This window comes from Fopius arisanus, unplaced genomic scaffold (genome assembly GCF_000806365.1).
Source record: "Fopius arisanus strain USDA-PBARC FA_bdor unplaced genomic scaffold, ASM80636v1 scaffold00013, whole genome shotgun sequence".
Lineage (NCBI taxonomy): Eukaryota > Metazoa > Arthropoda > Insecta > Hymenoptera > Braconidae > Fopius > Fopius arisanus.
In genome coordinates this window covers 231,834-256,894 of record NW_011887752.1, presented here as the reverse complement: position 1 = coordinate 256,894, position 25,061 = coordinate 231,834, and the positions used below count along the sequence as shown (strand labels likewise).

At 38.5% G+C, this 25,061-nt stretch overlaps 7 protein-coding genes across 13 annotated transcripts; 6 read left to right on the top strand and 1 right to left on the bottom strand.

The window, feature by feature from the left end:
• The first annotated feature begins 1 nt into the window (after position 1).
• Positions 2-1,789, top strand: LOC105263090 (uncharacterized). Of its 2 annotated transcripts, none has more exons than XM_011299079.1 (6): positions 2-115; positions 272-550; positions 620-770; positions 825-1,160; positions 1,220-1,583; positions 1,651-1,789. In XM_011299079.1, the coding sequence occupies exons 1-6, from the start codon at positions 22-24 to the stop codon at positions 1,702-1,704; spliced, it is 1,278 nt and encodes a 425-aa protein (XP_011297381.1). In that variant the 5' UTR covers positions 2-21; the 3' UTR covers positions 1,705-1,789. The 2 variants fall into 2 exon arrangements, with proteins under 2 accessions (XP_011297381.1, XP_011297382.1); XM_011299080.1 differs by lacking the exon at positions 1,651-1,789 and having other exon boundaries at positions 1,220-1,373; positions 1,459-1,541.
• A 175-nt stretch (positions 1,790-1,964) lies between these two features.
• LOC105263088 (odorant receptor coreceptor) lies at positions 1,965-4,801 on the top strand. 2 transcript variants are annotated; one of them, XM_011299075.1, is made up of 7 exons: positions 1,965-2,682; positions 2,735-3,013; positions 3,072-3,222; positions 3,285-3,629; positions 3,717-3,816; positions 3,988-4,251; positions 4,333-4,801. In XM_011299075.1, exons 1-7 carry the CDS (start codon positions 2,586-2,588, stop codon positions 4,384-4,386), a joined length of 1,290 nt encoding a protein of 429 aa, XP_011297377.1. In that variant the 5' UTR covers positions 1,965-2,585; the 3' UTR covers positions 4,387-4,801. The 2 variants fall into 2 exon arrangements, with proteins under 2 accessions (XP_011297377.1, XP_011297378.1); XM_011299076.1 differs by lacking the exon at positions 4,333-4,801 and having other exon boundaries at positions 3,717-3,775; positions 3,988-4,176.
• A 903-nt stretch (positions 4,802-5,704) lies between these two features.
• On the top strand, positions 5,705-7,630 carry LOC105263087 (odorant receptor 47b). The gene is made up of 7 exons (XM_011299074.1): positions 5,705-5,799; positions 5,860-6,138; positions 6,212-6,362; positions 6,434-6,769; positions 6,843-6,942; positions 7,010-7,279; positions 7,341-7,630. The coding sequence occupies exons 1-7, from the start codon at positions 5,709-5,711 to the stop codon at positions 7,389-7,391; spliced, it is 1,278 nt and encodes a 425-aa protein (XP_011297376.1). The 5' UTR covers positions 5,705-5,708; the 3' UTR covers positions 7,392-7,630.
• A 151-nt stretch (positions 7,631-7,781) lies between these two features.
• On the top strand, positions 7,782-12,637 carry LOC105263085 (odorant receptor 22a-like). 5 transcript variants are annotated; one of them, XR_891880.1, is made up of 8 exons: positions 7,782-7,934; positions 8,183-8,461; positions 8,523-8,673; positions 8,727-9,062; positions 9,190-9,289; positions 9,506-9,769; positions 10,015-10,651; positions 11,044-11,103. XR_891880.1 is itself a non-coding variant. In XM_011299073.1 (7 exons), the coding sequence occupies exons 1-7, from the start codon at positions 10,534-10,536 to the stop codon at positions 12,545-12,547; spliced, it is 1,083 nt and encodes a 360-aa protein (XP_011297375.1). In that variant the 5' UTR covers positions 10,082-10,533; the 3' UTR covers positions 12,548-12,637. The 5 variants fall into 5 exon arrangements, 2 of the variants coding, with proteins under 2 accessions (XP_011297375.1, XP_011297374.1); XR_891881.1 differs by lacking the exon at positions 11,044-11,103 and adding an exon at positions 10,825-10,912 and having other exon boundaries at positions 8,727-9,057; positions 9,281-9,289; XR_891879.1 differs by lacking the exon at positions 11,044-11,103 and adding an exon at positions 10,825-10,912.
• A 676-nt stretch (positions 12,638-13,313) lies between these two features.
• LOC105263083 (uncharacterized) lies at positions 13,314-15,049 on the top strand. Its single transcript, XM_011299070.1, has 7 exons — positions 13,314-13,411; positions 13,474-13,752; positions 13,833-13,983; positions 14,056-14,382; positions 14,451-14,550; positions 14,617-14,880; positions 14,962-15,049. The coding sequence occupies exons 1-7, from the start codon at positions 13,318-13,320 to the stop codon at positions 15,013-15,015; spliced, it is 1,269 nt and encodes a 422-aa protein (XP_011297372.1). The 5' UTR covers positions 13,314-13,317; the 3' UTR covers positions 15,016-15,049.
• A 578-nt stretch (positions 15,050-15,627) lies between these two features.
• Positions 15,628-17,692, top strand: LOC105263084 (uncharacterized). Its single transcript, XM_011299071.1, has 7 exons — positions 15,628-15,723; positions 15,936-16,220; positions 16,297-16,447; positions 16,514-16,849; positions 16,988-17,087; positions 17,150-17,413; positions 17,487-17,692. The coding sequence occupies exons 1-7, from the start codon at positions 15,633-15,635 to the stop codon at positions 17,538-17,540; spliced, it is 1,281 nt and encodes a 426-aa protein (XP_011297373.1). The 5' UTR covers positions 15,628-15,632; the 3' UTR covers positions 17,541-17,692.
• A 771-nt stretch (positions 17,693-18,463) lies between these two features.
• On the bottom strand, positions 18,464-21,800 carry LOC105263082 (esterase E4). The gene is made up of 7 exons (XM_011299069.1): positions 21,567-21,800; positions 20,839-20,964; positions 20,621-20,771; positions 19,956-20,504; positions 19,535-19,728; positions 19,027-19,174; positions 18,464-18,904 (listed from the first exon to the last, which is right to left on the bottom strand). Exons 1-7 carry the CDS (start codon positions 21,771-21,773, stop codon positions 18,591-18,593), a joined length of 1,689 nt encoding a protein of 562 aa, XP_011297371.1. The 5' UTR covers positions 21,774-21,800; the 3' UTR covers positions 18,464-18,590.
• Positions 21,801-25,061: the final 3,261 nt, after the last annotated feature.

Sequence of the window (25,061 nt, the reverse complement as noted above, 5' to 3'; positions counted from 1 at the left end):
AGCAAAACTGCTCGCCAAGTCATGACTACTACAGAAGCCGGCACGAAAAGAGAGCGTGTCTTCCCAATAAATAAAAGTTATTTATACTTCAACCTGAACTGCTTGACTGTTTTTGGTAGAAAAATTCATTCGTAATTTTTCCCCTGACAAAAACTGTATAATATTCACAAAGTTTCTTGTTTATGAGATAACAATTTAGTCTTCCACGAGTCGCCATTTGACTTCAACATATAGTACTGAATAAGACAGTAAAATATTTATAATCATTCAGGCATATGGAATCCATACAAGGAGGGACTAAAGTACTGGTTGTACCGAATTTACTCCACATACTTTGTCGGTGTAGTGATGATCACGAGAGTGCTGAGCCTAGCAGTCCAAGCAATGACTGCTGATAATGCGTCTCAGTTCCTCCAGGATTTTTCATTATTGGCCGTTGAAACTGCTGACACTCTCAAGGGAATTGCTTTTCTGATTCATCGAGTCGAAGTGCTGGAGTTGTCCAAGACGTTCAACTGGGAGAGACACCTGTCCTCGACAAGACAAATGAGTAAGTCAAAACGATTAAATCATTAAGATGAAAAAGGTAAATATCTAATCATGATCAATATTCCTCCAGCCCATTATCGAAACGAGGTACTGACGAATTCTTTGCATACGTCGAAGAAGTTCACTACGACCATCATCATCGCTCTGATCCAGTACTTCACATTGCACTTTTACAGGACTCTGTGCCAATCCGACCATAAAGTCGAGAATTTGCCCATCGGGTAATTATTAATTTCTCAAATTCTTCCCAGACTTCATGATAGTTCTCATTTCAGGTCTATACCATTGAGATATTTTTTCATACTGAGTAATTTCTGGGTGGCCTTCATATGTGATTACGTAACATTCACATCCCTTGGACTTGTCGCCGTTTGTCATGACTCCTTCATCATGTCAGTGATGATAAACATAACAGCCCAGCTGAGGCTTCTGAATTTTCGGCTAGAAAAATGTCACATGGCGACAATTACAATCAGAAGTGGAGATGCCAATGAGACGAGCTCGAGGATTCATTTCGAATGTGTTGAGAAGGAAATGAGTGGTGAATCTCTAGTTCTTGATCCGAATGAAGAACTCGTTAATTGCATCAAGTGTCATCAGCAAATTGTGAGGTATGACTGTAGAGTTTAACGTGTGAATCATGAAACTCTCGTGGTGATTTTATTTTCAGGATGGTGAACATCTTCAAACATATGTATAACAAAGTTCTTCTACCTCAGTTATTCAACAGCTTGTTACTGATCACTATATCCGGGTTACAAATGATTCTGGGTCAGCAGGGGAATCTCACCGATTCCCTCGTCGCCTGTGGCTTCTTGATTCCGGTAATACTCCAATTACTGGCATTCTGCTGGGGTGGTAATTTCATCCTTGTCGAGAGTGATAAAACAAGTTATTCACTTTACGCAGCGCACTGGTACAATAACGACAAGATATTTCAGAATAATCTGAAGATATTCCTCGGGGCTGTTAGAAATCCCCTGATAGTGAGTGCAGGTGGACTGGTGGATCTGACTGCTGAAACATTCAAAAACGTAAATGATCTCTTCATTTCTTCTTCATCTCGCGTTTTTTTTCATTGATTATTGTCCTTGATTACAGATTCTCACGAAAGCCTACTCGGGAGTTGCAGTGCTGAAGAATGTCAATGATTAATCAATAACGAAATACTAATTAGTCAACTCACCTCTGGTCTAACTGTATCATTTTAACAGGAAGATGATTGCTGAGTGCACGAGTCACGCATATTCTGGTCGTAACTGATAACTTGATATTATAAAGTGTTGTTCAATATAATGGATATTACAATATTCCAGAGCTCTACATAATTGATCCTATCCATAACTGAATAGTCATTTCACATTAATTAAATATTATATTCATTACACAGACATATAAAAATCGAGAATGCCTGAAATAGTTTAGAGAATCAGATATCGACATATGCTAATTTTCTATTGTGTTCATTTAATTATTGTTATTCATTGATTATTGCATTCGTTACCGTGGGATTTTCTAGTGAAGCGTTTGTATTCTGGAAATTTTATTACTCTATGCCTTCCAGGTAACGCCGATAGTTTGTTTTCCCTAGATGTTAATGATAACACGACTGTTTACAAATCCGTCGGTACGATCAGATTATTTGCTTTATGTTTTTGAAGTTTTAAATGCCATCAAATAATTTTTCAACGACAAGTTTAACCTACAACCTTTACAAGTTTTTAGGCAGAATCTGATAGTCTGGGGGAAGGTGTCATAAAAAATGTTTTTACAATTCATGAATAAAGGTATGGAGCCATCGATCTACCATCCACACTTTCCACCGAGTGACGGCCGCTCCTCCCTCCCAAACGAATCGTACGTTATAGTTATCCATAATTAACGTTCCTCATATCTTATGAATGGGTGAGTCATGAGAGATTCATGGATTCCACGAAAATAACGATTCCTCCATTATTTATTCCGGTGCACCGAGCCGGAATAGAGAATAATAGATGACAGCCAAGTGTCAGTACAAGCGAAGATCTCAGTAAGACATGAGCTCTAAAACGGAACTCGCACCCAAACAAAAAAATGTCTTTCCCCTCACCAAGAGCTATTTAGCTTTCAATTTCAAGTGGTTGACAATTCTAGGTAAGCGAATTAACCATCAGTGAATGAATTACAAACGATTATGATTATTCAGGCATATGGAATCCTTACAAAACGGGCCCAAAGTACTGGATTTATCAAAGCTATTGGGTATACGTAGTCGTTGTAGTGATGGCAGCAAGATTGTTTACTCTTCTGGTTCGGACAATAATCGCTGAAAATGCAGCGACCTTTCTGAATGAGTTCTCCCTCCTGGCTGTTGAACTTGTTGACACCCTCAAGTACATTGCCTTGGCGGTTCACGAGAAAGAGGTGGTTGAGTTGTCGGAGGCCTTCAACTGGGAGAGACAGCTGCCTGGTGCTGATCGATTCAGTAAGATTATTTTGTAGTTATCACCAGGACGATTGTAATTGTTGCTGCATTCGTCTAGAGTATTACCGGAACAAAGTGGTCACCCGAGCCTTGAGCAGCTCCAGGACCTTCACCATAGCCATCATGGTAGCTCTCGTTGAGTACTATCCGTTCTACTACTACTCCATCTTGACCCATTCTGACTACAAAGTGGAAAAGTTACCCGTTGGGTAATAAATCTTTGCCGAATTACCACAGGTATATGTCATCCATTCAATTGATGTATTTACAGAACTCCTCCATTGAAGTACTGCTTCATAACATCCAACTTCTGGGCGGCTTTCATCTTTGATTGGTTCACGTGCACTTGGCTCGGTCTTCTGGCTGTTGTTGAAGATGCCCTCATCATGGCAGTTCTCATTAATTTGACAGCCCAACTGGAAATCCTCAATTATCGGTTGGAAAGATGTCACTTGACAACTTACGTACTTCATGATGATAAAGACAATTATGATAAGTCACATACGTTCTTCGAACACTTCGACGGAACAATCGAAAATTCCTCCGATGACGCATTAGTTATCGATCCAAACGAAGAACTCATCAACTGCATTAAATTCCATCAACATATCAAAAGGTTAATCATTCATGTAGTTTTAAATAATTAGTTATAAATTAATCATGATAATTACTCAATTATTTGATATGCCTATGTCTTCTTCAGGATGTTGAAACTATTCGGGACTATTTTCGATAAAGCACTCCTACCCCAGCTGTTCACAAGTTTGTTATTAATTACTTTACTACTATTACAAATGATATTGGTCGGTATTCTCTTGTATTATTCCAAACCGTTCAATAACCTGGCTGCCGCCATCTTGCGTTTGTGTCCACTTGTACAAAATGGCGGGGCGAGGTTCTCGAGAGGGTTAAAAAATCACTGAAGCTTTATTTTGGTTATCATTTGGAGATCATTGTTTTGTTTTTTTTTCAAGGGTCAACAAGGAAATCTTTTGGACTCGATAATCGCGATGGCGTTTTTGTTCTGTGTGTTGCTTCAACTACTGGCATTCTGTTTCGGGGGTAATTTCATTCTCGTTGAGAGCGATAGATGTAGTCTTGCTGCGGGTTCATCACAATGGTACAATATGGACATCACATTCAGGAAGAATATGAAGATATTCCTTGGGGCTGTCAGGAATCCCATTATAGTCAGCGCTGGAGGCCTAGTTGACTTGTCAGCTGAAACATTCAAAAATGTTATTATATTTTATTGGGATTTTACTGTAATTTTACTGTTATCACTTCTCGATTATGTTAATGAATATTTTTTATTGCAGCTACTAACGAAGGCGTACTCGGGGTCAGCCGTGCTGCAGAACGTCAGCAGTTGAAGCACTTGGATTGAAATAATCATAGTCATTTTATAGCTATTCATTATTATATTCATTAAGTGGATCAGAATCCTCAGCTCATCTATCACACATACACGGAGAGAAATATTCAAGAAAAATTACGGAATATCTGAGAGGATTTTAGGTTAATTTGTATAGAAATGTAAGAGAAAAACGTGAAACGTTCGGTAAATTTTCGCATCTCCCACCAGAAGAGACAGAAAGAGTCTCAGTCTTTCTGTTAAACTGTTTAAACTTAACAACAATTTCACGAATCATTATGTTCAAAAATTCTTACGTAACATGTCGTTGATTTTGTGGGTTTTTGTCGGGTAATTCTTATCGGATTTTTCTCTCCGTGGATCTCGCATTTTACATGAGATGAAAATATTTGTATATCGCAGAATATTTTAAGAATTATGAGTGGTATAGATATGAATAAAAAATGATTTCATTCTTGATGGAATTCTCTACATGCTATAACCTAGATAACCAGACAAAAATCATGAATTTTGAAAACCGAAAGATGAATTTGGGGACACAGTGTAATTAGCATGTCCATAATTTATTATTTTAAAATATTTTAATTTCATATACACATGCCTCGCAGATGGTAATAAACCCTCTCCGAATGTAAATAATTCCAATCCATCTGAAAATAATTTTTTCGCACTGCTATGGGCCGATCTAGGATTTTGGGGAAAGTGATTTTTGACGAAAGTGATTTTTTTTCAAAAATTACTTTCTTTTTACCAACAAGCGATTGATTTCATACACAATCACCTCATACATAATATTAACACTCTCAGAGGCGCGAAAAATCCGCAAAATTAATGTTTTTTTTCACCCCGCCCTAGGGGGCGATCTATGATTTTTGGGGTAGGAAAGTGACTTTTTTGGAAACTGGACTTTCTGCATCCACAAACGATTGATTTCACATGTATTCATCTCCTAGATGACAATAAACCCCCCGTAAATACAAATAAACCTAAAGAAATCTCATCCAGGGTTTGGCAATGCCAAAAATCCCGGTGAACACCTGACGAGATTTTCAATTGAAACTTTATAATCCTGACAATTGTCCACCACCGATATCTCTACAGCGACCGAATCATCGATACTCAATACTTCAACTGAAAAGCCCTCCCCATGCATAATGGAGTATGCGCGTACCTCAGTTGAATAGTCATATTGAATAAATGACTGAAGTTGAAAAAAAACTTTTTCCCTCTAAAGCTCATTTAATATTATCGAAGAGACACGCAACGCGGAATAATAAATGACAGCTGCGAGTCCAGTACTATCAAGTATTCCAAGAAGACATGAGTACTGTAAAATCCAACATGAGAGAGAGAGTCTTCCCAATAGACAAGAGCTACTTGTACTTCAATCTGAACGTTTTGTCTGTAATGGGTAAGATATGATTTTCTTAAAATCCAATCACGAGACACCAGTTGATATTCCATGATTCAGGTATATGGAACCCATGGGAGGAGGGATATAAGTACTGGGTGTACAAAATCTACGAATGGTACGTGATTATCGTAATTATGGCAATGAGACTTACCGCTATACTAGTCAGAGGGATCAGCGCTGAAGATACAACTCAACTCTTACAAGAATTTTCATTGCTGGCGGTGGAGGCTGCTGATACCATCAAGTACATCGCTTATATATTTCACCGAGAGGAGGTGCTGGAGCTATGCAGTGCCTTCAATTGGGACAGACACTTGCTGGGAACAGAAGAGATCAGTAAGAGCCCCTAGAAATCAACAGACATTAATTAACTAATCAACTACATCTGAACGAATCATTACCTTTTCAGCCCAGTTTCGGAATAAAGTGCTAACACACTCCTTGAGTTCATCGAAAACATTCACAATTGCTATCGTCGTAGCTGTGATCCTGTATTACTGCTTCTATTACTACGCAGCTCTTGGTTACTCCGAGTATCAACTTGATAAACTGCCCATAAGGTACCCAGTTGATTATTCGTGATGTACGATATTTTTGCTGACACCATTTTAACGGAGTTCTTGTGTTCCAGAACGGTTCCCTTGAAATATTGTTTCATTCTCACCAATTTCTGGGTAGCTTTCATCTGCGATTACATAACATTCACTTGGCTTGGACTGATAGCTGTTACTCATGACGCTTTTATCATGGCACTGATGATAAACATAACATCGCAACTGGAAATTCTTAATTTTCGATTGGAGAAGTGTCACAGAGAAATATTTGAAATCTCCAACGACAAGATTCCTCAAGTACCAAATTTGATTCATTTCGAATGCGTCGAGCGTGAGATGAATGGAAAGTCTGTAACACTCGATCCAAATGCAGAGCTCATCAATTGTATCAAATTTCATCAGCACATCATCAAGTATCTCCTGTTGATTCACTTTAATGGAATTCATCATCTGGTTTTGTCAATTTAATATTAATTTTCTCGATAGGATGCTCAACATGTTCAGAGCAATATACGACAAAGCCCTTTTACCTCAACTGCTCATAAGTTTGCTGCTAGTCTCCATGTCTGCATTCCAGATGATTTTGGTCCGCATCATTTCCCAGCTCCACTAGATCATCATGAATGATCATTATGATGGAGTCTATTTTTCAGGGGCAACAAGGGGATCAGTCAACAAGCGATTCAGTCGGTGCTCTGGTATTTCTGATTGCCTGCATACTCCAACTCCTGGCATTCTGCTGGGGTGGTAACATCATCCTAGTTGAGAGTGAGAAAACAAGTGATTCGCTCTACGCGTCCCACTGGTACTATCGAAACACAACGTTCCGTAATAACGTCAAGATATTCCTGGGGGCCATCAAGAATCCTCTGATTGTCAGCGCTGGAGGTCTAGTTGATCTATCAGCTGAAACATTCAAAAATGTATTCAATCTACCGATTGCTTTGTCCTTTCCCGATTTTTCAAAAATATTGCTCATTCCAGATCCTGACCAAAGGCTATTCAGCATCAACAGTCCTCAAGAATACAGCTTAATGAATTCGAACAATCGCTTAAGATCGGAATAACTTAGTCGTCTAGTTATCATCTTGTAGCATCATAATGTCTGACAGTCTTGTCAAGAACTTCAACATGTCATCCATCCCTCACTGTAGTTTATATTTTGAAAATATCACTTATAAATGAATTATCCAATGAAATTCCAATTGATCATATTCATTTAACTGGAATTACCTGCACTGCACACCTGACAGCTTTGCACTGATCTTAGTAACTGTCTCAGAATACTGTAGCATCTGCTGTTTGAATTAGTAATCATCACCATGCATCATTGAGTATTCACATTCTTTATTCATATGAATGATATAGTTTGCGGAGTAGATGAAGAATGGATGGACACTAGGAAGGTAACAGGATATCGTTGAAGAGCCACGCAATGCAGAATAATAAATTGCTGAATGTCACAGTATTCTGGAACATCTTACCTGCGTCAGTCGACATTCTATATGGCAAAGAATAAATTTTTCCCGATAAACAAGAGCTATTTACACTTCAATTTAGAGTGTATGAGAGTCTTCGGTAATTATGATTACACTATTTTGCCGATACTGGCAACGTTTTTAAGATGATTCAGCGAAATAATGTTAGAATAGCTCAAACCATAAATGAAATCGTTCTTCATGATGGATTTATCGTTAATGCTTCGTGATCACGCGGTTGTGAGTGTTTGAGCGCCGCTTCGCTCATGGAGCGACTCACGGAGGATTAATGAAACTACTGCCAGATATTCATTACATAAAAATAAATAAATTCAATGAATGTAATAGGTATGTGGAATCCATATGAACGAGGACCCAAGTACTGGTTCTATCAAGTTTATTCAGTATACGTTGTCAACGTAATAATCGTACTGAGACTGATGAACGTTTTCATGCGAGGAATAAATGCCAAGAACTTCAACGAATTTCTCGAGGAATTCTCCTTGTTGACTGTGGGAACAGCTGATATGATTATGTCCATCACTTTTTTATTACACCGAGTTGAAGTGTTGGACTTGGCTGATGCGTTTAATTGGGAGAGAAATTTGTTAGGGACTGACGAAATTAGTGAGGATTTTTCATTTTAATTTTAGGCCAAGATTCTTTCAGATTCTCATTTCTCTTTCAGCCCAACATCGGGACAGAGTGCTCACGAGCTCAATCAGCTCATGCAAAGTCTTCACCTTAGCCATCATGATCACATCAGTTCAATACTGCACATTTTCATTTTACAATATCTTCAATGAGGTCGATTACCACAAGGAGATGCTGCCGATAGGGTAATGTACACTTTTCAATAATTATTATTATTTAAGCTCTCTTATTTTTACAGAATTGCACCGATGAAGTACTGCTTTGTTCTCCCAAATTTTTGGATTGCTTTCATGAGCGACTACTTGTCATTAGTTCTCCTCAGCTTGGTTGGCGTCTCTCATGACTCATTCATCATGGCTGTGATGATAAATATCAAGTCACAATTGAAAATACTCAATTTTCGATTAGAACGATGTCACATGACCTGTTACAATCCCCATGATGTCGTTCGATTTGATGATTCATCAGTCACTCATTTCGAGTGCGTTGAGAGACCTATCACTAATAAGTCCATGTCCCTCGATCCGAATGAAGAACTCATCAATTGCATCAAACTTCATCAAGAAATTGTGAGGTAATTCTGGAATATCAGTGATTTATGATTCCAAATAAATCTTGTATGAGTTGTCTGATCTCGAAGATGATCTTGCTCTGTTGATTCTAGCAAAGAGAAATAATTCATTTTTTGTTAATTCTTCTAGGATATTACGAATATTCACAAAAATTTATAGCAAAGCATTTCTACCTCAGTTGTTCATCAGTTTGTTATTAATCACCGTACTTCTGTTACAGATGATTTTGGTCAGTCATTTGATACTATTCTCCATTGAAAGAATCATGTCCTATCATGACGTCATCAAATCCATCAGTTAAATGACGATAATCATTCCTCGATCAGGCTTACCAATGACTTTATCAAGTTCCTCCACACAACTGTCCAAACAAAGCCTGATTGGGGTCTGACGAGCGTCGGATCGGTCCAATGACATTTCTAATTAGAATATTTTCTTTTTCAAGGGAAAGGAAGGCAATCAGACTGATGCCCTAAGTGCACTAGGATTCTTCATTCCAGTTATACTGCAATTGCTGGCATTCTGCTGGGGTGGAAATATCTTTATTGTCGAGAGCGATAAGTCAAGCAATTCACTGTACGAAACCCATTGGTACGACAGGGATCGAGAATTTAGGAATAACCTGAGGATATTCCTAGGGGCTGTCAGGAAACCCTTGACTGTCAGCGCCGGTGGTTTCTGCGACTTGTCAGCTATCACTTTCAAAAATGTATACAACAATAATTCACTCATTGTTTCATTGAAATTATTTTTAATCAGTTGCTCTGATTTATATTAAAATTATCACACAAAAATCGATACAATTCATTAAATAATAACTATTGCGCCATTGAAGGAAATATAATATAAAATAATCGTTGTGAAACAAATTATTCATTGATCAGGAGAAATAATTCGCGTGTGAAATGCAACTTGCCGATTGTTTGTATTAACAATAAATATTTGTAATTACAGATTCTCACTAAAGCTTACTCAGGAGTGGCGGTTCTGAACAATGCGAATGGATGAAATTCTATATTTCGTTTTCAGTAGTTAGACTGTCTTCTACAGTTGATGCGATCAACAGAGTCATGTGTAGTTTCAATAGATTTTTACTGTTTAGAATTTTTAAACTAATAAAGACAATCATAAAATTACTGTTTATCGATAAACCAAGAGCTGAGCATTTGAATTAATCCACCAACCCTATCCATTCATTGTCTCTATACACCTAGAGTTAATCTCAATCGATTTTTCTCTGTCATTGATAGCACTAGACTGATGTCACATGCATCTTGGCGAGTTGCAGGGACCCTCAGCTGTATGCATTAATAAAGATTTAATGCTTTATGAAACGCTTACATGTTTTAGTCACAAAAATAATATATGGGGTTCATAGGATAATTACAGGAATAAACTCTATAGCAGTGATGTTACAAAGAGATCAAACCATGCAATACAGAATAATAAACTGCAAACAGAAATTTGGACTCAATGTTCTTCAACATTCGAACTTCATCACTCATTCTAACATTCGGCATGGCGAGGAAGATTTTTTTTCCGATTGATAAAAGCTATCTTCACTTTAACTTGCAGTGTTTGAGTGTTCTCGGTAATCATGGATTTAAATTTTCAGTTAGAGAAATGCAATTGAGCAAGATAATACCAGAATAATTAAAATCAGATATAATTTTTTTTTTGGAATAAATTAATTATCGAGTTGGTGATTCAAAATTCACAGAATCATTCTAAATTGTTTTGATATGTCTGTTTATAATTAATCAGGCTTATGGAACCCATACAAAAGAGGAGCGAAGTTCTGGCTGTACCAGATATACTGGGCCTACGTTGTTAATGTCATAATGGCAATGAGACTGATCAACATAATTGTCTTATTGATAAATGCTCCGAATTCCACTCTATTCCTCCAACAATTCTCACTGCTGACTGTGGAAAGTGCTAATATAATAATGTACATTGCTTTCTTCTTTCATCGAACTGAAGTCTGGGAATTAGCTGATGCCTTCAACTGGGAGAGACACTTACCAGGCACTGAAGAGATAAGTATGGATTCAGAATGAAGATGCTCCAATATGCTCACGTCAAGATACTCACCAGCAAGAGGTTCCTAAAAGAATAATTTACCCAAATAATTTTTTCAGCGCAATACCGAGACACTGTCCTGACAAACTTGTTGAGTTCCTCCAAGACCTTCACTGTGAGCATCGGATCTGCTGTTATTCCATATTTTATATTCTCGTATTATGCCATTTTCGAGATAGCTGAGTACAAACTGGAAAGATTGCCAATAGGGTAAGAGATTCAGTCTCTGAATCTATCCTGAACTCAACACATCATTTTCATTTTCCTCAGGGTTGCACCAATGAAATACTCACTGGTATCCTACAACTTCTGGGTTGCTTTTATCTGCGATTACTGGACATTCACTCAGCTGGCCTTGACAGCTGTCATTCAGAATGCCTTCATCATGGCTGTCATGATGAATGTCAAGGCACAGCTCAAGATTCTTAGTTTTCGCTTGCAAAGGTGTCACATCAGAAATTATGAGATTAATAATGGTGCCACTGATGAACATCCAGGTGTTATTCATTTTGAATGTGTCGAAAGACAAATTGATGAAAAATCAAGATCACTTGATCCAAATAAAGAACTCATCAATTGCATAAAATTTCACCAGGAAATCGTGAGGTAATTCCTAGTCACATCGCTCAGACTCGGATTGCCTATGTGAATCAATCTTAATTCTTTTTATTCCAGAATTTTCCGGATATTCAAAGAAATTTATAACCAAGCACTTCTGCCCCAGCTGTTCATCATGTTGTTACTCATCACCGTTCTCCTATTACAAATGGTTTTGGTCAGTGATTTGATAAGATATTTACAAAGAGATTATTCACTCCTCGTTATTTTAATCCCCTATCATGACATTCCAATCGTATTAATCAAATTGTCTACGGAAAATCGATAATTTAAAGTATAGAACTCACTGATATAAAATGATCTCGAGGATCTTCGTGAAAAATTTGTAATGATTTCGAATAAAAAATCATTTAACTTTACCAAAATGCAAGTGTTTGGCAACAAAATTTCCATTCAAGACGTTTCATTTAAGGGCAAGGAAGGTAATCATGCTGATGCCATAGTTGCATTAGAATTCTTGATCCCAGTCATGCTCCAATTACTGACACTGTGTTGGGGTGGAAATATCTCTCTCGTGGAGAGCGACAAGTTGAGTAATTCCCTGTATGAAGCCCGTTGGTATGATGTGGACCGAGAATTTCGCAGCAATGTGAAGATATTCCTGGGTGCTGTGAAGGATCCACTGATAATTCGTGCTGGTGGCATTTGTGATTTGACAGCTGTTACCTTCAAAAATGTATTACGTCGTTATAAAATTCCACATTTACAATATTTAATCTATTTTCTGTTTCAGATTCTCAGTAAAGCTTATTCAGGAGTGGCAGTACTGAATAATATGAGCCAATGAGGAATTATGATGCTTCACCATTCGATAACAATCTAAGTAGTTGTAATTAGGACATTTCAATAAACTCTCATTACAATCAAAAATCTTTATAGAGAGATAAATTGAATTGAACCTATTCACTCAGAAATAGAGATGTCAATAAATCGCTGAGATAAAATTTGTTCATTAACAAATTGTCGATATAGATATGATGTAGGTAATTTTTTCAGTATCACAAAATTTTGTCATGTTTTGTTGAGTTTCGTCATGGGATTCATCAGTTGATTTTGTCAGTGAGAATTTGATTCAATAGAATGAGTGATTTTTTATATTTTGTTATGAATAAATTCCTTTTTCCATAAAGTTTAACACGCCACTACTTAGATGCGATATGACTGCCATAAGGTAAGTCGATGACATTTTTTTGATGTTGATTTTTTTTTGTCACAATAATTGGTCAATCGTGGATGGTTAATGTGACGTGTCACTGACGACTACATGACCGTCATCTGACATCACGAATTCAGCTCGCATCACAACTTACAAGTTCTGTTCATTTTGTTCCAGGTGAATCGATCAACTGAAAGCTTTTTGACGTCAACTTTCTCCCATAGTATTGTAGAAGCCTTGGCTACATGCATTAATAAACATTATCATGCATTACCAACCATCTTCATTCTTTATTCACAAGAATTATACATCTTATTCATAGGGTAATTGCAGTCGCAATTATGGGACGTAGCATGACAAAATTCGATCGGTCGCAGTATTCTGCAACATCTTGACAATCAATGGTTGCCCCAAAAATCGTAATGAAAAGAAAAAATGGGTTCCCAATAGAGAAGAGTTATTTGCACTTCAATTTCCGGTGTTTGACCTGGCTAGGTACATGAATTGTCACAAATTATATACATAAACAAAATTGATACTCATCAGAAATGATTCAGGTATCTGGAACCCGTACGAAAAAGGAATCAAGTACTGGCTTTACCAAATCTTTTGGGCATACGTTGTGATTGTGGTGATGGCACTGAGACTGATGAATATTCTTGTGCGGGGAGTCAATGCAGATAATTCAGCGCAATTTCTTCAAGAGTTTGCACTGTTGGCTGTTGAAACAGCTGATACAATCAAGTACATCGCTTTTCTATTCCATCGAGACCAAGTGCTGGAGCTGTCTGATGCGTTTAATTGGGAAAGACATTTGCCAGGGACTGACGAAATTAGTGAGCAATTAGTTGTCTTCTGGATATTCCAAACAACGACAAATTATTGCCACTGATTTTTATTTTTTCTATTTTTTCAGGGCAATACCGAAACAGAGTGCTCACCAGATCATTGAGGTCCTCCAAGACATTCACCATCATCATCATCATCACTCTCCTGCAATACTTCACGTTTTCCTTCTACTCTGCCTTTTGTGAGGCTGATTACAAGGTTGAAAAGCTGCCCATAGGGTAATCCAGACTTCTTGCAATGATTGTAGTGATTAAGAAATGGATTTTATTTCGGTTTTTATTTTTTGTAAGGGTTCCACCCATGAAGTACTGTTTCATTTTGAAGAATTTCTGGTTTGCATTCGTCTGCGACTACATATCATTCACACAACTCGGTCTGATTGCCGTTGCTCATGACGCATTTATCATGGCTGTGATGATAAACGTCAAAGCACAGCTGAAGATCCTCAATTTTCGGATGGAGCGCTGTCACCTGGTAGTTCATGAAGACCCCAAAGATGACGAAGAATCAGACATCATTGATTTCGAATGCGATGTCAAAAGGAACAGCAAGGAATGCATGTCGAATCCGAATGAAGAACTCATCGATTGCATCAAGTTTCACCAACAAATTGTCAGGTAAGTTAAATATTTCTTCTGTATTAAACACCGAGAGAAGTCAACGCCCTCGAGAAATTCACTTTCAGGACATTGGGAATATTCAAAAAAATTTACAACAAAGCCCTTTTGCCTCAGCTGACCATCAGCTTACTGCTAATTACTGTGCTTCTACTGCAGATGATTCTGGTGAGTCGTTAAAGTTAATTACCTGTATATTTGTTTGATGATCTTCATTTGCGATTTGATTTCAAGGGCAGGGAAGGAAATAGTGCTGATGCTGTAGTTGCAGTGGGATTTTTAATCCCAGTTTTGCTCCAATTGCTGACATTTTGTTGGGGTGGCAATATGATTCTGGTGGAGAGCGATAAATCAAGCAATTCTTTGTACATGTCTCATTGGTATGAAGGAAACAGAACCTTCAGGAATAATGTGAAAATATTTATTGGTGCTATTAGGAAACCGCTGATAGTCAGTGCTGGTGGTCTCTGCGATTTATCAGCTGTTACTTTCAAAAATGTATAGATTCCGAGAATCATTTCTTTCAGCCGTTTGTTATGGATTTTTTTTGTCGTTATTATCACGATTTTTTCATTCCAGATTCTCAGTAAAGCATATTCCGGAGTAGCTGTTCTACAAAATATGAATGAATAAGCAGTGCATCTGGTTTCGAGTAGTTTCAATAGTCTTCTGCAATAAATTCTGCTTCATAGTTCCATAAGAATAATTTATAGTTATAAGTGGAAATATCTTGAAATGTAGCTTCAGTAGTTTTGTACAGAATGGAATTTCTGAATAAATAGTAATTATAGTTTAAGATCTTTGATGGAGATCTTGATTAGGACAGGTGCGCAGGGAGCAAATGACGGGATAAATAACCACAAGAAATGTAATTACAAGATAATTAAATAGAGAAATTACCAATGGAAATTGAGAGTTGACACGAAAAAGGAGTTTCTCCAAATATTTATGATTTCTCTCAGAATGAGAGAAAGAGATGATTTTCTTGGAGTATTTTTGGTTCTTCTTGTATGAAACATAATGCACATCTAATCCAAACGACAACTGAACAAAAACTGAAATCCAGTGATAGGTCATTCGAAATAATATGCAACGCCAAAGAAATGGTATGTCCACTATAAAAAATTCATATGCATTATGCATGAGCCTCGTGTTTACCAACTTAAATGGTCATATTCTATTCATGACTTGCAATGCAGAATAATAAATTGGGAATTTTGCCTCAGTATTTCAGAGCATATCGAGTCCGCATGATTCCTCCAAAAGTTGATATGCAAAAGAATTGCTATCCCCTAAACAAGAGTTACTTGCACTTTAATTTACGGTGCTTGACCTGGTTTGGTAGATAAATTTCAAACAATCCAGGATATAATAAATAAATAAACAATCCCTGCAAACCCAAGAGAAATAATTCAATCCAGACATGCGATATGTTTTTTCAAATCCCATAGAGCCATTTAATTCTATCTTCAAACGAATTTCTATGGCATGATGAATTGAATCATTTCTCATTTTGTTTTTTAGATATAATTCCAGTGTTTTTAATAATTTAGGGATATGGAATCCATACGAGAGGGAAGATGGCAAGAAATACTGGTTGTATCAAGTTTATTGGGTATTCGCAGTGAATATAATAATGGCGATGAGAGTGGGAAACATTTTTATGGAGCAAGTACATGTTGAGAATTCCGCCGAATTTCTCGATGCATTCTCGCACTTGGGTGTGATAATAGCTGATGTAATAACGTATCTTGCATTTTTCTTTCATCGAGTGGAAGTGTGGGACTTGGCTGAGGCATTCAATTGGGAGAGACATTTGCCAGGGACTCACGAAATATGTGAGTTGCTAATCAGATTGTTGATATACTATCAGTTAATCTCAATATATTATTATTATTTATTATTATTCATCAGCACGATATCGAAATACAGTGGTGACTAGTTCCATGAATTCGTCCAAGCTGTTTGCTATCGTAATATTTATCAGTCCCATCCAGTATTTCACGTTGGCGTACTACTCAATTTTTTATGAGGCCGATTATAACATTGATAATTTGCCCATCGGGTAATGAGCAATTGTTCTTCTCTACTAGATGCCTGGAATGGATTTTATTTTTATTTTTAATAATAGGATTGCACCGATGAAGTATTCCTTGATATCCAAGAATTTTTGGTTTGCTTTCTTTTGGGATTACTTATCGTTCACCCACTTAGGATTAATTACCGTCGGTCAGAATGCCTTCATTATGGCAATTATGATCAATATTAAAGCGCAATTGAAGATGCTTAATTACCGGATGGAACGGTGTCACTTGACGACTTATGAAATGGATAATTCTGGAGATTATGATGACTCAGATGTCATTCATTTCGAATGCATTGAGAGACCACTCACTGATAAATCTGTATCACTCAATCCAAATGAGGAACTCATCAATTGCATCAGATTGCATCAACAAATTCTCTGGTAATTTATTAAACAAATTATGTTACTTGCACTTGAATATTTTATTAACAGAAGAAAAACCGATTTTTAAGATTGTATCCAATTGTTTTTATAATTTTTTGTGTATGTTCCGTCAGGATTAATTATTTTTCCTTCCAGGATATTGGAAACCTTTAAGACAATTTATAATAAAGCCCTTTTACCTCAGCTGGGCATCAATTTGTTAATAATAACAGTAATTTTACTACGAATCGCTCTGGTATGTCATTTAATTTCATCAGCCATACAAATACTCATTCTGATTCGATTATTTTATTTCAGGGTAGAAGAAATAATAGTGGTGATGCGGTAATTGCTATCGGTTATCTACTGCCAGTTGTGCTTCAATTTTTCACGTACTGTTGGGGTGGTAATATTATTTTAGTCGAAAGCGACAAGTCGACTAATTCGCTGTACGCATCTCACTGGTACAACTGCGACAAAGAATTCCGGGAGAATGTTAAAATATTTTTTGATGTTATCAGAAATCCACTGATAATCAAAGTTGGTGGTCTCTATGATTTGTCAGCCCTTACTTTCAAAAATGTATTAAATCATTCACCAATTTTCTCCGTCATTTTTATTTATTATTCACACTAACCCTGAGCTTTCATTCCAGGTCATCACCAAAGCTTATTCCGGAGTGGCAGTCCTACAAAATATGAGTGAATGAGCATGTAGTCTAATTACTAAATCTCGTTAAACAATGCAATCAATTTTTCCCCATCAAATGTACTAGTTCACCTTTGAAATAATATAAAAATAAATTAATGAAGAAGTGAAATTATAATTTTCTTGTAAAACCGGCAGTAATGATTCGTTCAATTATACTCTAGTTAATTAGATTCAGTGATTATTCATTAATCCAGTGTTGAATTCTCAAGATTTTGGTGATTTAAATGATCTCCCAGGGCAGACGATGGCCTTCATCCCTGACCCAGTGATACATTCAGGTTTTTCGCCTCCTGCAATCGATGAAGCGTAAAGACACCTGGGGCCGATGACCCTGTCCCCATAAAATTGGAAGGGCAAAACCATCCCCTCGATCAAGACGCCAAACGCCGATGATCGGCGCCAGAATTTTCCTCGCTAGACATTTCTTCATGAATAATAAAAAAATCCCCAGGAAATGGAAGATGTTTTCCCTTGTGCGTGTGGATGTTGTCCCCTCGGTTGACAAGTTTTTCTCAGTTGAAGAACTTTTATTCTTCGGGGGGAGCGTAATAACAGGGAGCGATTGATCGCGAATATTTTATGACATTTGGAGATTCTGGGGGGTCAGCGCGTTGGGAGTGAATGTGCGATGGACAGTCATCATTCAACTGCCACTGGGAATTGTTTCTTACCGACTTTGACTGCTGCTTGGCATGATGACAGTTCACTGGAGAAGACATCGCTACCAATTCCTTTTGGATTTTGTCATTGGAGTTTAAGACGAATAAAAATCATTTTCATTGAGCTGTGTATATGAAATCCTCTTTGATGCATTTGCTTCATTGATTAATTGATTCATTAATCGATGATTTATTGAATCAGCAAAAGGGAATATTTGATATTTGTGAAATAATCCTGTTGATAAATTACGAAAAGTCAAAGTGAAGTGCAACATTTCTGTGATAATATCTCAATTAATTGTACAAACAACTACATGATTATAATTATTTTACGTTTTTATTTTTTCACAGAGGATTGAGTTTTTATGTTGATCTCTACCTGTGATGACTCAATCCTTCGACTCCAGAGGAGCTAGAGGGAAAATCCTGTCAAAGGCTTCCATCCTCGCGCCATTGACGTCCCTCTTCATCGTGAGTGTATTATTTATTTCTAGGTATTTTTTGTTTTCAGGTGTGAATCCGTCCCACGTGATCCCTTTGAATAATGGATTGTCCCGTGGAATGGGATTCCCCGTTTTCGCAAAACTCGCCCACATGGCGGTCAGGTGCTCAACCGTGGGAATTTCTGGGGCGTCACTTTCCAAGAAAGGGAAGAAGACCTTCATGAAGAAGAGGTACATGAGCTCGTCGTGATGACCAACACCTGTAGAAAAAATAAATACTTCAATGTTCTCTTCCCATAATGAGGACTCATTTGGGACTCTTTAAGCAGAGAAGAGCTCTCCCTCGTAGAATATTCTTTTCAATTTCATTATTCATTCTCACCCATAGGCTTCCTAGTGTCTGGCCAAACGTAATAGCTCTTTCGTCCTTGGTACACAAAATGGTAGTAATAAACCGGTTGATCCGAGTTCGCAGCAACGAGATTCACCATCCGATGCACTGGGAATTTCACAATCGAGTCAGCATACAACTGGATCGAAGAAAAGTATTATCTTTATGTCTCCATTAAAAAAAGAGGGTAACGGTTTTTGTCGCCGATTTATTTCTACTATATAGGGCCGATCATTATTATGTGCATTCACATGTTGATAACGCAAAGTCGCGGGTTCGATTCCTTCTAGAGTCATTATCAAAAAATGAAATCGCTATATTTAAGAAATAATACATAGGCACTATAGATAGGTATGTATAGTGCCTGGGAGTCACTAGGTTATTGTGTATATATATAATAAATATATTATACTTATTTATATATTTATATATTTATATATGAATTTCATTTGAAAAAAATGACTCCACAAGGGATTGCAAAAATTCACGTGTAACTCACCTGTCCCAATTTTTCCCAATTACCCAGGCCGATTTTCTCTCCCTTGAAGTAAAAATCCCTCAACTGTCTGCTGATCTCTTTGGACTTTGTAGTATTCCTCTCGTAACTGAAGATGATTGGAGCGATGTGGTCCCAGTTTTCATTTAGATCATCGAATATAGAATTGTTGCCTTTCCTCGCTTCAACAACTGGTACTGGGAACCCAATAAAAATAATTACCACCGGTTAAAATCGAAGATCGAAATTCCACTGACCATGAAAAATATCTAAGAACGTGTAACGAACATGTTTTATATATCTTCTTCGTGTATTCGGTTGTTTATAATATTTTAAATAGTTTAGAATATTGAGAGGTTGGAGGCAGTGGTAATACTAGTGTTTAACTCAATATTTTGATATTACTGACGAATTCATCACTCACATCTAGCTAGACTAGCGAATTCATCCCTGGTGGTTCCAGCCATGAAGGGCACTTTGTGGAATTTCCCCTGTCTGATTAATTCATCGGGCTGTCCCACGATGAACCTCTCAACTCCAGGAATATCAGGTTCGACCACTGGACCCCAGACGCGAATGGGACTGTCATGCCATTCCATGAATTCCCCAAAAGTCGAGACCATTTTCTCATGCGGGACATTCTCCATGCACGATAGCATTCTCTTCGTGGTGTCATTGGGACAGCCAACCAGGGTCGCCTGTTTCTTAGCTATTTCTATCTGCTCGTGAGGCATGGGCGCTGGTTTGGTTGGTGCACCACTCATGGACACCACACGGTGAAAAAGACCTTTGGACATTGGTGATAGCATGTGGAGGGCTGTGCTCCAGGCACCGGCGCTGTACCCAACGATTGTCACTGAGTTTGGATCACCACCGAAGGGGCAGATGTTCCTCTGGACCCACCGGAGGGCCTCGACCTGATCCTTCAGTCCCAAATTGCCAGGGGCTAGAGCATCGCCGGTAGCCGTGAAACCTGTGGAACAGTCGAAATCATCTCGTCAGTGAATGTTTCCTGGGAAATTAATTTTGGTATATTTATCTAGTTATAGGAAGAGATATTCCAGTTTTGTCTGGTATTTGACGTTTTACCGATTGCACCGAGGCGGTAATTTACGGTGACTAAAACAACATCTTCATCTAGTAAATATTGAGGTCCGAACACGTAACTCTGGCCGGAGAACCCGACGAAAGCACCTGGATGGAAGAATACTATAACTGGTCTTTTTGTTTCAGCTCCTAGCTAGAGATGAATTTGAGTTAATTAGAGTTTGGTAGGAGGTAACAGGATTATTTTGATGTTGGGGTACTTTGGTGGTGTAGACGTTCAAGCGAAGACAGTCATCGCTCTTGTTTTGTCCGCCTGTTCTTGGGCAGGATGGCCCCTCCTCCGAGGCATCGAAGACGTTCGTCCAAGGTTTAGCTGGCACTGCGAGCTACTTGAACATATCAAGTTCAGTGATTTATTACATTTATTAATTAAGTGGAAAATCTCATTCATTTAAAAACTTCATCCACTCCAAAGTGTCGTTGATCAGGCCCCGGGGCCGGAGGTTGAAATTTTTTATTTTTTTTTAAATTGAATATCTGAATGATTGAACGTTTACGGAATTAACAATTAATGGAGTAAAAAATTGAGTTTATAAAAAATGATTTTCCTCTCCCGGAATTCATAGGTCAGGCCCCTGATCAGCCCCTGAAAAAGTCACTTTCCTTCTTGAAAATTCATAAATGAGGCCCCTGGGGCTGGATGAAGAACAAAAATTTAATTCTCATATTTCATTTGTCTCTAACAATTTTATTATTACCCACGAGGCAAATATACATTAAATCAATATTTAATTGATAAACAATTTGGATTTTACAGAAGAAAATCAATGGCGTTATAATAATAATAGCGCACGTTCGATAGTTCATAAAAATATGAAAATGAAAACGAAAAAATGAAATTAAAAAAATTTGGTAATCAATCCGAGACAGAACAACCACAAGAATAATTTTATCTCATGATCATGAATGAAAAATATTTTTTCCTCACGTTAAATCGGAGATGTCCGATCGGTGCCTCAGCATACCTGAGTCCCCGAAAGGCGTAAATCCTTTTTCCCAATCGAGACTCGAAGAACGAGCCCTTGGCCTTCCCCAGGGTAAATGTCACCTCAGGATTTTCACTGGAATTCCCTGAAGTCCCTGAACCCAACATCAGCCCAATGATTAACGCGGAAAGAATGAATAACCGAGCCATTGCAACCGCATACTGAGAAAATACGATCGGTGCAATCCGACTATATAACGAATCCCACGAGGAAAACCTTGGAAATGTTCATTGTGATAAATATATCGTTATGTATATGAATTTTAGTGACGTTATTTCAGGGAATACAGACAGACGTTTATCTGGAATCAGTGGAACATTTTAATTATGATTCTATTTATCTCCCATTTGTTAAATCATTATTTATGTCCCCAGATAATTCGATTTCTATTTTAGAAAGAGCAATTTTGCGTTCTTCATCGGAGAAAATATTGCGCAATTGCAGAGGAAAAATAAGTAGATTGACAAGAGGAAAAAATTGACTGTTCTGTTTTCCCCAGCCAGCCATTTAGTTCCCAGGAAGACTATTTATTGTTATTATATTTATTTATGTCTTTATTTTTTAATAAATTTCATCCATGCATTCAATAACAAATGACACTTGACCCACCCAAATTGACTTGTATGACAGTTCACAGGAGACAAGTCAAAAATTTATATCAAAAACCTTTAATTATTAATCAGTACTATTTATTACTAATATACAATTTTAATGAAGAACTCCGGATCAACGGAATTGTTATCCCTGGGAGTATCCATTTTTCACCAGTGATTTGTGAGTGTCTGAAAATCGTCAAGTACTCAGGTTAATCCTCTTTCACGCAGACTATGACGTGTGGGACAAGTCAGAAGTTCAAATGCGATATTACATAATTTACTGGTAAGTACTGACTTTAAGTCCTTCGAATTTCCCTCAAGAAATCCTTCAAAAACTTATTAATTATTTTTATTATCTCCAGCTTCTTCTGTACTGTCATGTACAGGTGCAGTGGCTGCTCTGAAATTCCGAGTCCCCCAGATGTCCCAATTCTCCAGAATTCATCAGCAATCCCTTCAAAAACGTATCGGAACCGATTGCTCCTTCAATATCGACCGAGTGAGTACGTCAGTCCTTGGGACACGTATCAAAATCCTCAGTGGCTCCCCATGACAGCTCGAAGACGCCAAATAAACGGCAGAAAATTTTCCCGCCGGAATAATGGGGTTTCCCCGTACTATAACCCCAGGGTGCAGAATCAGGGGTACCACCCTGCACTCGTGAAAAGATGGAACTTATTTCATCGCGGGACTGAGTCCCCTGTCAATTCCTCATCGTCAAGTAGTCTTTTAAATACTCCAATCACTCATGAATTATCCCAGAACAGCACGAATGCAACATCAACCCCTGAAAATTACGTCAACACCACAGGGGACCCTCTCACACCTTCAAACGACACAGACAATATCTTGAACATTCAAAACCGAGATGTCCCTGAGTGGCAAGTGCCGGACTCTAACCCACAAGACCCCCATCCTCTCTACCCAAATTATGGAATTGATTCGATGGATTCCCCAGATTATCGCGAGCAAAATATCGATTTGGATGATAATGAAAATTTGAAGAAGTTGGAAATGGATCCATTGGATTCCTCTTCAAAATTCAAGAGAGGATTCAGATTACTTCCGGTTTCCAATGATTTATACGTCCTCAAACGTGATCCTGCGACTTTAGCCCTTGAGAGTGTCAATGACAATCAGAAAACAGGAGATCTGAAGCGTTCGAATCCCCAATTCGATGATGGAACAGAAGACTTGTTATCGTTCAGGGCTCACATGCATCACAGAGTCGAGGACATTGGGAAGAGGTTCATGAAGAGGGACATGAAGAAGGATGTACTGTCTTCAGGTGCTGAAGCTGTAGGAGAGAGTCCAGATCCATTAAGTGGAGGTCTAGATCCATGGAATTCTGGTTACCCTGGTCTTGGACAGTCTCTGGACGACTCCAGTGCTGGTCTTCAGGGGCTGAACTCTCCCGTTGATGCTCTTCAGGATCCGCTTCTAAATCCTATTGAGAATAACCCGGATAATCTGAGGATGTATGAGAATCCTTACGCCCCTGTGGACTCCTCGGGCTCTTTCGGAGGATTTGATCCATACCATCCACACTCGATGCTGACTAAGAGCTTGTATCAGCCTATGCCCAACCTCCAATCGAACTTCTACCCTCCGCTGGACAACCAATGGCGTCCCAGCTACCTGAATCCTATCGGTGTAAATGCTCTGGAAGACAACAACCTCGCTGAACAGTACAACAGCGTCATGGAGGGCAGCCCGGAGGACCTGGACAGAGGGCCTCGAGGCGATCCTGAAGAGGGTCACCTGGGATATCTGGACAAATATGCTAGTGCGGTCGCCTCCATCAACGACAACTGGAATCTAGCTCAGGGAAATGGAGGTGGAGATGACGTTGTACCTGCAGACATCATCGGAGGGACTCCGGCTCCCCTCAACGAGCCGTTGGAGACTTCACAGTCACCAAAACCTCCAGAAAGTCCTGAAAAAGTCAACAGCTCATCACTAGCCATGGTGATAGAACCGTTAACGGTTCAACTTCAGAAACTGCTGTCGTCTATTCAACAGGTCAATGAGAAACTGATGAGCGATCAGAGCAATCATGATACATCTAGCCCAGTGGATTCTCTCAGGAGAAAACGAGGGGCTGGTAAACACGCCCCTGAGGAGGAACTCTATGACGATCGTGATGAAGACCTGGATGATGAAGAGGAGACTAGAGAGGAAAGATCGGATGATGACGATCTGGATGAGGACACCATCGCTTGCCCACCTGGCACATCAAGAACTGGAAAGAGATGTTCATTACAACGTTTTTCGAAGAGCGACAAAAACGTCGATTTCGCAGCTGAAGACTTGAGAAATGATTCCACCAATGCCTCCCACTCACTGGTAGTGCAGAAGGACAAGAATAAATCGAACAATTCCATCACTTCCTTTTTCCAGAAGACTTTTGGGGTAGGGAGTAGTCCATCAACCCAAGTCCCCTTGAAAACCACTTGGACTACAATGAGACTGGCTACAGACCCTGAAGAGACAACTGTCGACATGTCCTATAAAGAGCATTTTATCAATCCTGGCTTTTTGAATGATGCAGGTGAAGCTGTAGTCGACAAATCCACTGTAGTAGTAGCTCATGATACGCAATTGCCTATAACCTCAAAAATTCCATTATACCCTGAAGACGAGCACACACGACGGCCAGAGATCCAAGAAGTATTGAAAACGACTGTAGGAGCTGCGAGCTCTCCAACAGCCCCTCCTCAACAATCAGAAACGCGACAGGCAAGTCCTCAGAATATATCAGCAGTGCAGACAACTCAGGGAATCCCAGAAGCGCTGGATAAAATCCCGGAAGTGTCGAATACTGAGGTGCTCAAGTTAGCA

What these genes read in the sequence shown, in the direction of transcription:
- LOC105263090 (XM_011299079.1), top strand. Translation starts at nt 22, where the DNA reads ATGACTACTACAGAAGCCGGCACGAAAAGAGAGCGTGTCTTCCCAATA. An exon ending in GAACTGCTTGACTGTTTTTG is followed by an intron (nt 116 to 271) that starts GTAGAAAAATTC and finishes ATAATCATTCAG; the next exon opens with GCATATGGAATCCATACAAG. An exon ending in TGTCATCAGCAAATTGTGAG is followed by an intron (nt 1,161 to 1,219) that starts GTATGACTGTAG and finishes TTTTATTTTCAG; the next exon opens with GATGGTGAACATCTTCAAAC.
- LOC105263088 (XM_011299075.1), top strand. Translation starts at nt 2,586, where the DNA reads ATGAGCTCTAAAACGGAACTCGCACCCAAACAAAAAAATGTCTTTCCC. An exon ending in GCCTGGTGCTGATCGATTCA is followed by an intron (nt 3,014 to 3,071) that starts GTAAGATTATTT and finishes GCATTCGTCTAG; the next exon opens with AGTATTACCGGAACAAAGTG. An exon ending in GTGGAAAAGTTACCCGTTGG is followed by an intron (nt 3,223 to 3,284) that starts GTAATAAATCTT and finishes ATGTATTTACAG; the next exon opens with AACTCCTCCATTGAAGTACT.
- LOC105263087 (XM_011299074.1), top strand. Translation starts at nt 5,709, where the DNA reads ATGAGTACTGTAAAATCCAACATGAGAGAGAGAGTCTTCCCAATAGAC. An exon ending in CTTGATAAACTGCCCATAAG is followed by an intron (nt 6,363 to 6,433) that starts GTACCCAGTTGA and finishes CTTGTGTTCCAG; the next exon opens with AACGGTTCCCTTGAAATATT. An exon ending in TTTCATCAGCACATCATCAA is followed by an intron (nt 6,770 to 6,842) that starts GTATCTCCTGTT and finishes TTTTCTCGATAG; the next exon opens with GATGCTCAACATGTTCAGAG.
- LOC105263085 (XM_011299072.1), top strand. Translation starts at nt 10,534, where the DNA reads ATGTTCTTCAACATTCGAACTTCATCACTCATTCTAACATTCGGCATG. An exon ending in TTTCACCAGGAAATCGTGAG is followed by an intron (nt 11,749 to 11,817) that starts GTAATTCCTAGT and finishes TTTTTATTCCAG; the next exon opens with AATTTTCCGGATATTCAAAG. An exon ending in TCCTATTACAAATGGTTTTG is followed by an intron (nt 11,918 to 12,172) that starts GTCAGTGATTTG and finishes GTTTCATTTAAG; the next exon opens with GGCAAGGAAGGTAATCATGC.
- LOC105263083 (XM_011299070.1), top strand. Translation starts at nt 13,318, where the DNA reads ATGGTTGCCCCAAAAATCGTAATGAAAAGAAAAAATGGGTTCCCAATA. An exon ending in CCGGTGTTTGACCTGGCTAG is followed by an intron (nt 13,412 to 13,473) that starts GTACATGAATTG and finishes GAAATGATTCAG; the next exon opens with GTATCTGGAACCCGTACGAA. An exon ending in TTCTACTGCAGATGATTCTG is followed by an intron (nt 14,551 to 14,616) that starts GTGAGTCGTTAA and finishes TTTGATTTCAAG; the next exon opens with GGCAGGGAAGGAAATAGTGC.
- LOC105263084 (XM_011299071.1), top strand. Translation starts at nt 15,633, where the DNA reads ATGATTCCTCCAAAAGTTGATATGCAAAAGAATTGCTATCCCCTAAAC. An exon ending in TTTTACTACGAATCGCTCTG is followed by an intron (nt 17,088 to 17,149) that starts GTATGTCATTTA and finishes ATTTTATTTCAG; the next exon opens with GGTAGAAGAAATAATAGTGG. An exon ending in CAGCCCTTACTTTCAAAAAT is followed by an intron (nt 17,414 to 17,486) that starts GTATTAAATCAT and finishes CTTTCATTCCAG; the next exon opens with GTCATCACCAAAGCTTATTC.
- LOC105263082 (XM_011299069.1), bottom strand. Translation starts at nt 21,773, where the DNA reads ATGGCTCGGTTATTCATTCTTTCCGCGTTAATCATTGGGCTGATGTTG. An exon ending in ATTCGCTAGTCTAGCTAGAT is followed by an intron (nt 19,729 to 19,955) that starts GTGAGTGATGAA and finishes TTGGGTTCCCAG; the next exon opens with TACCAGTTGTTGAAGCGAGG. An exon ending in ATTGGGAAAAATTGGGACAG is followed by an intron (nt 19,175 to 19,534) that starts GTGAGTTACACG and finishes TCTTCGATCCAG; the next exon opens with TTGTATGCTGACTCGATTGT.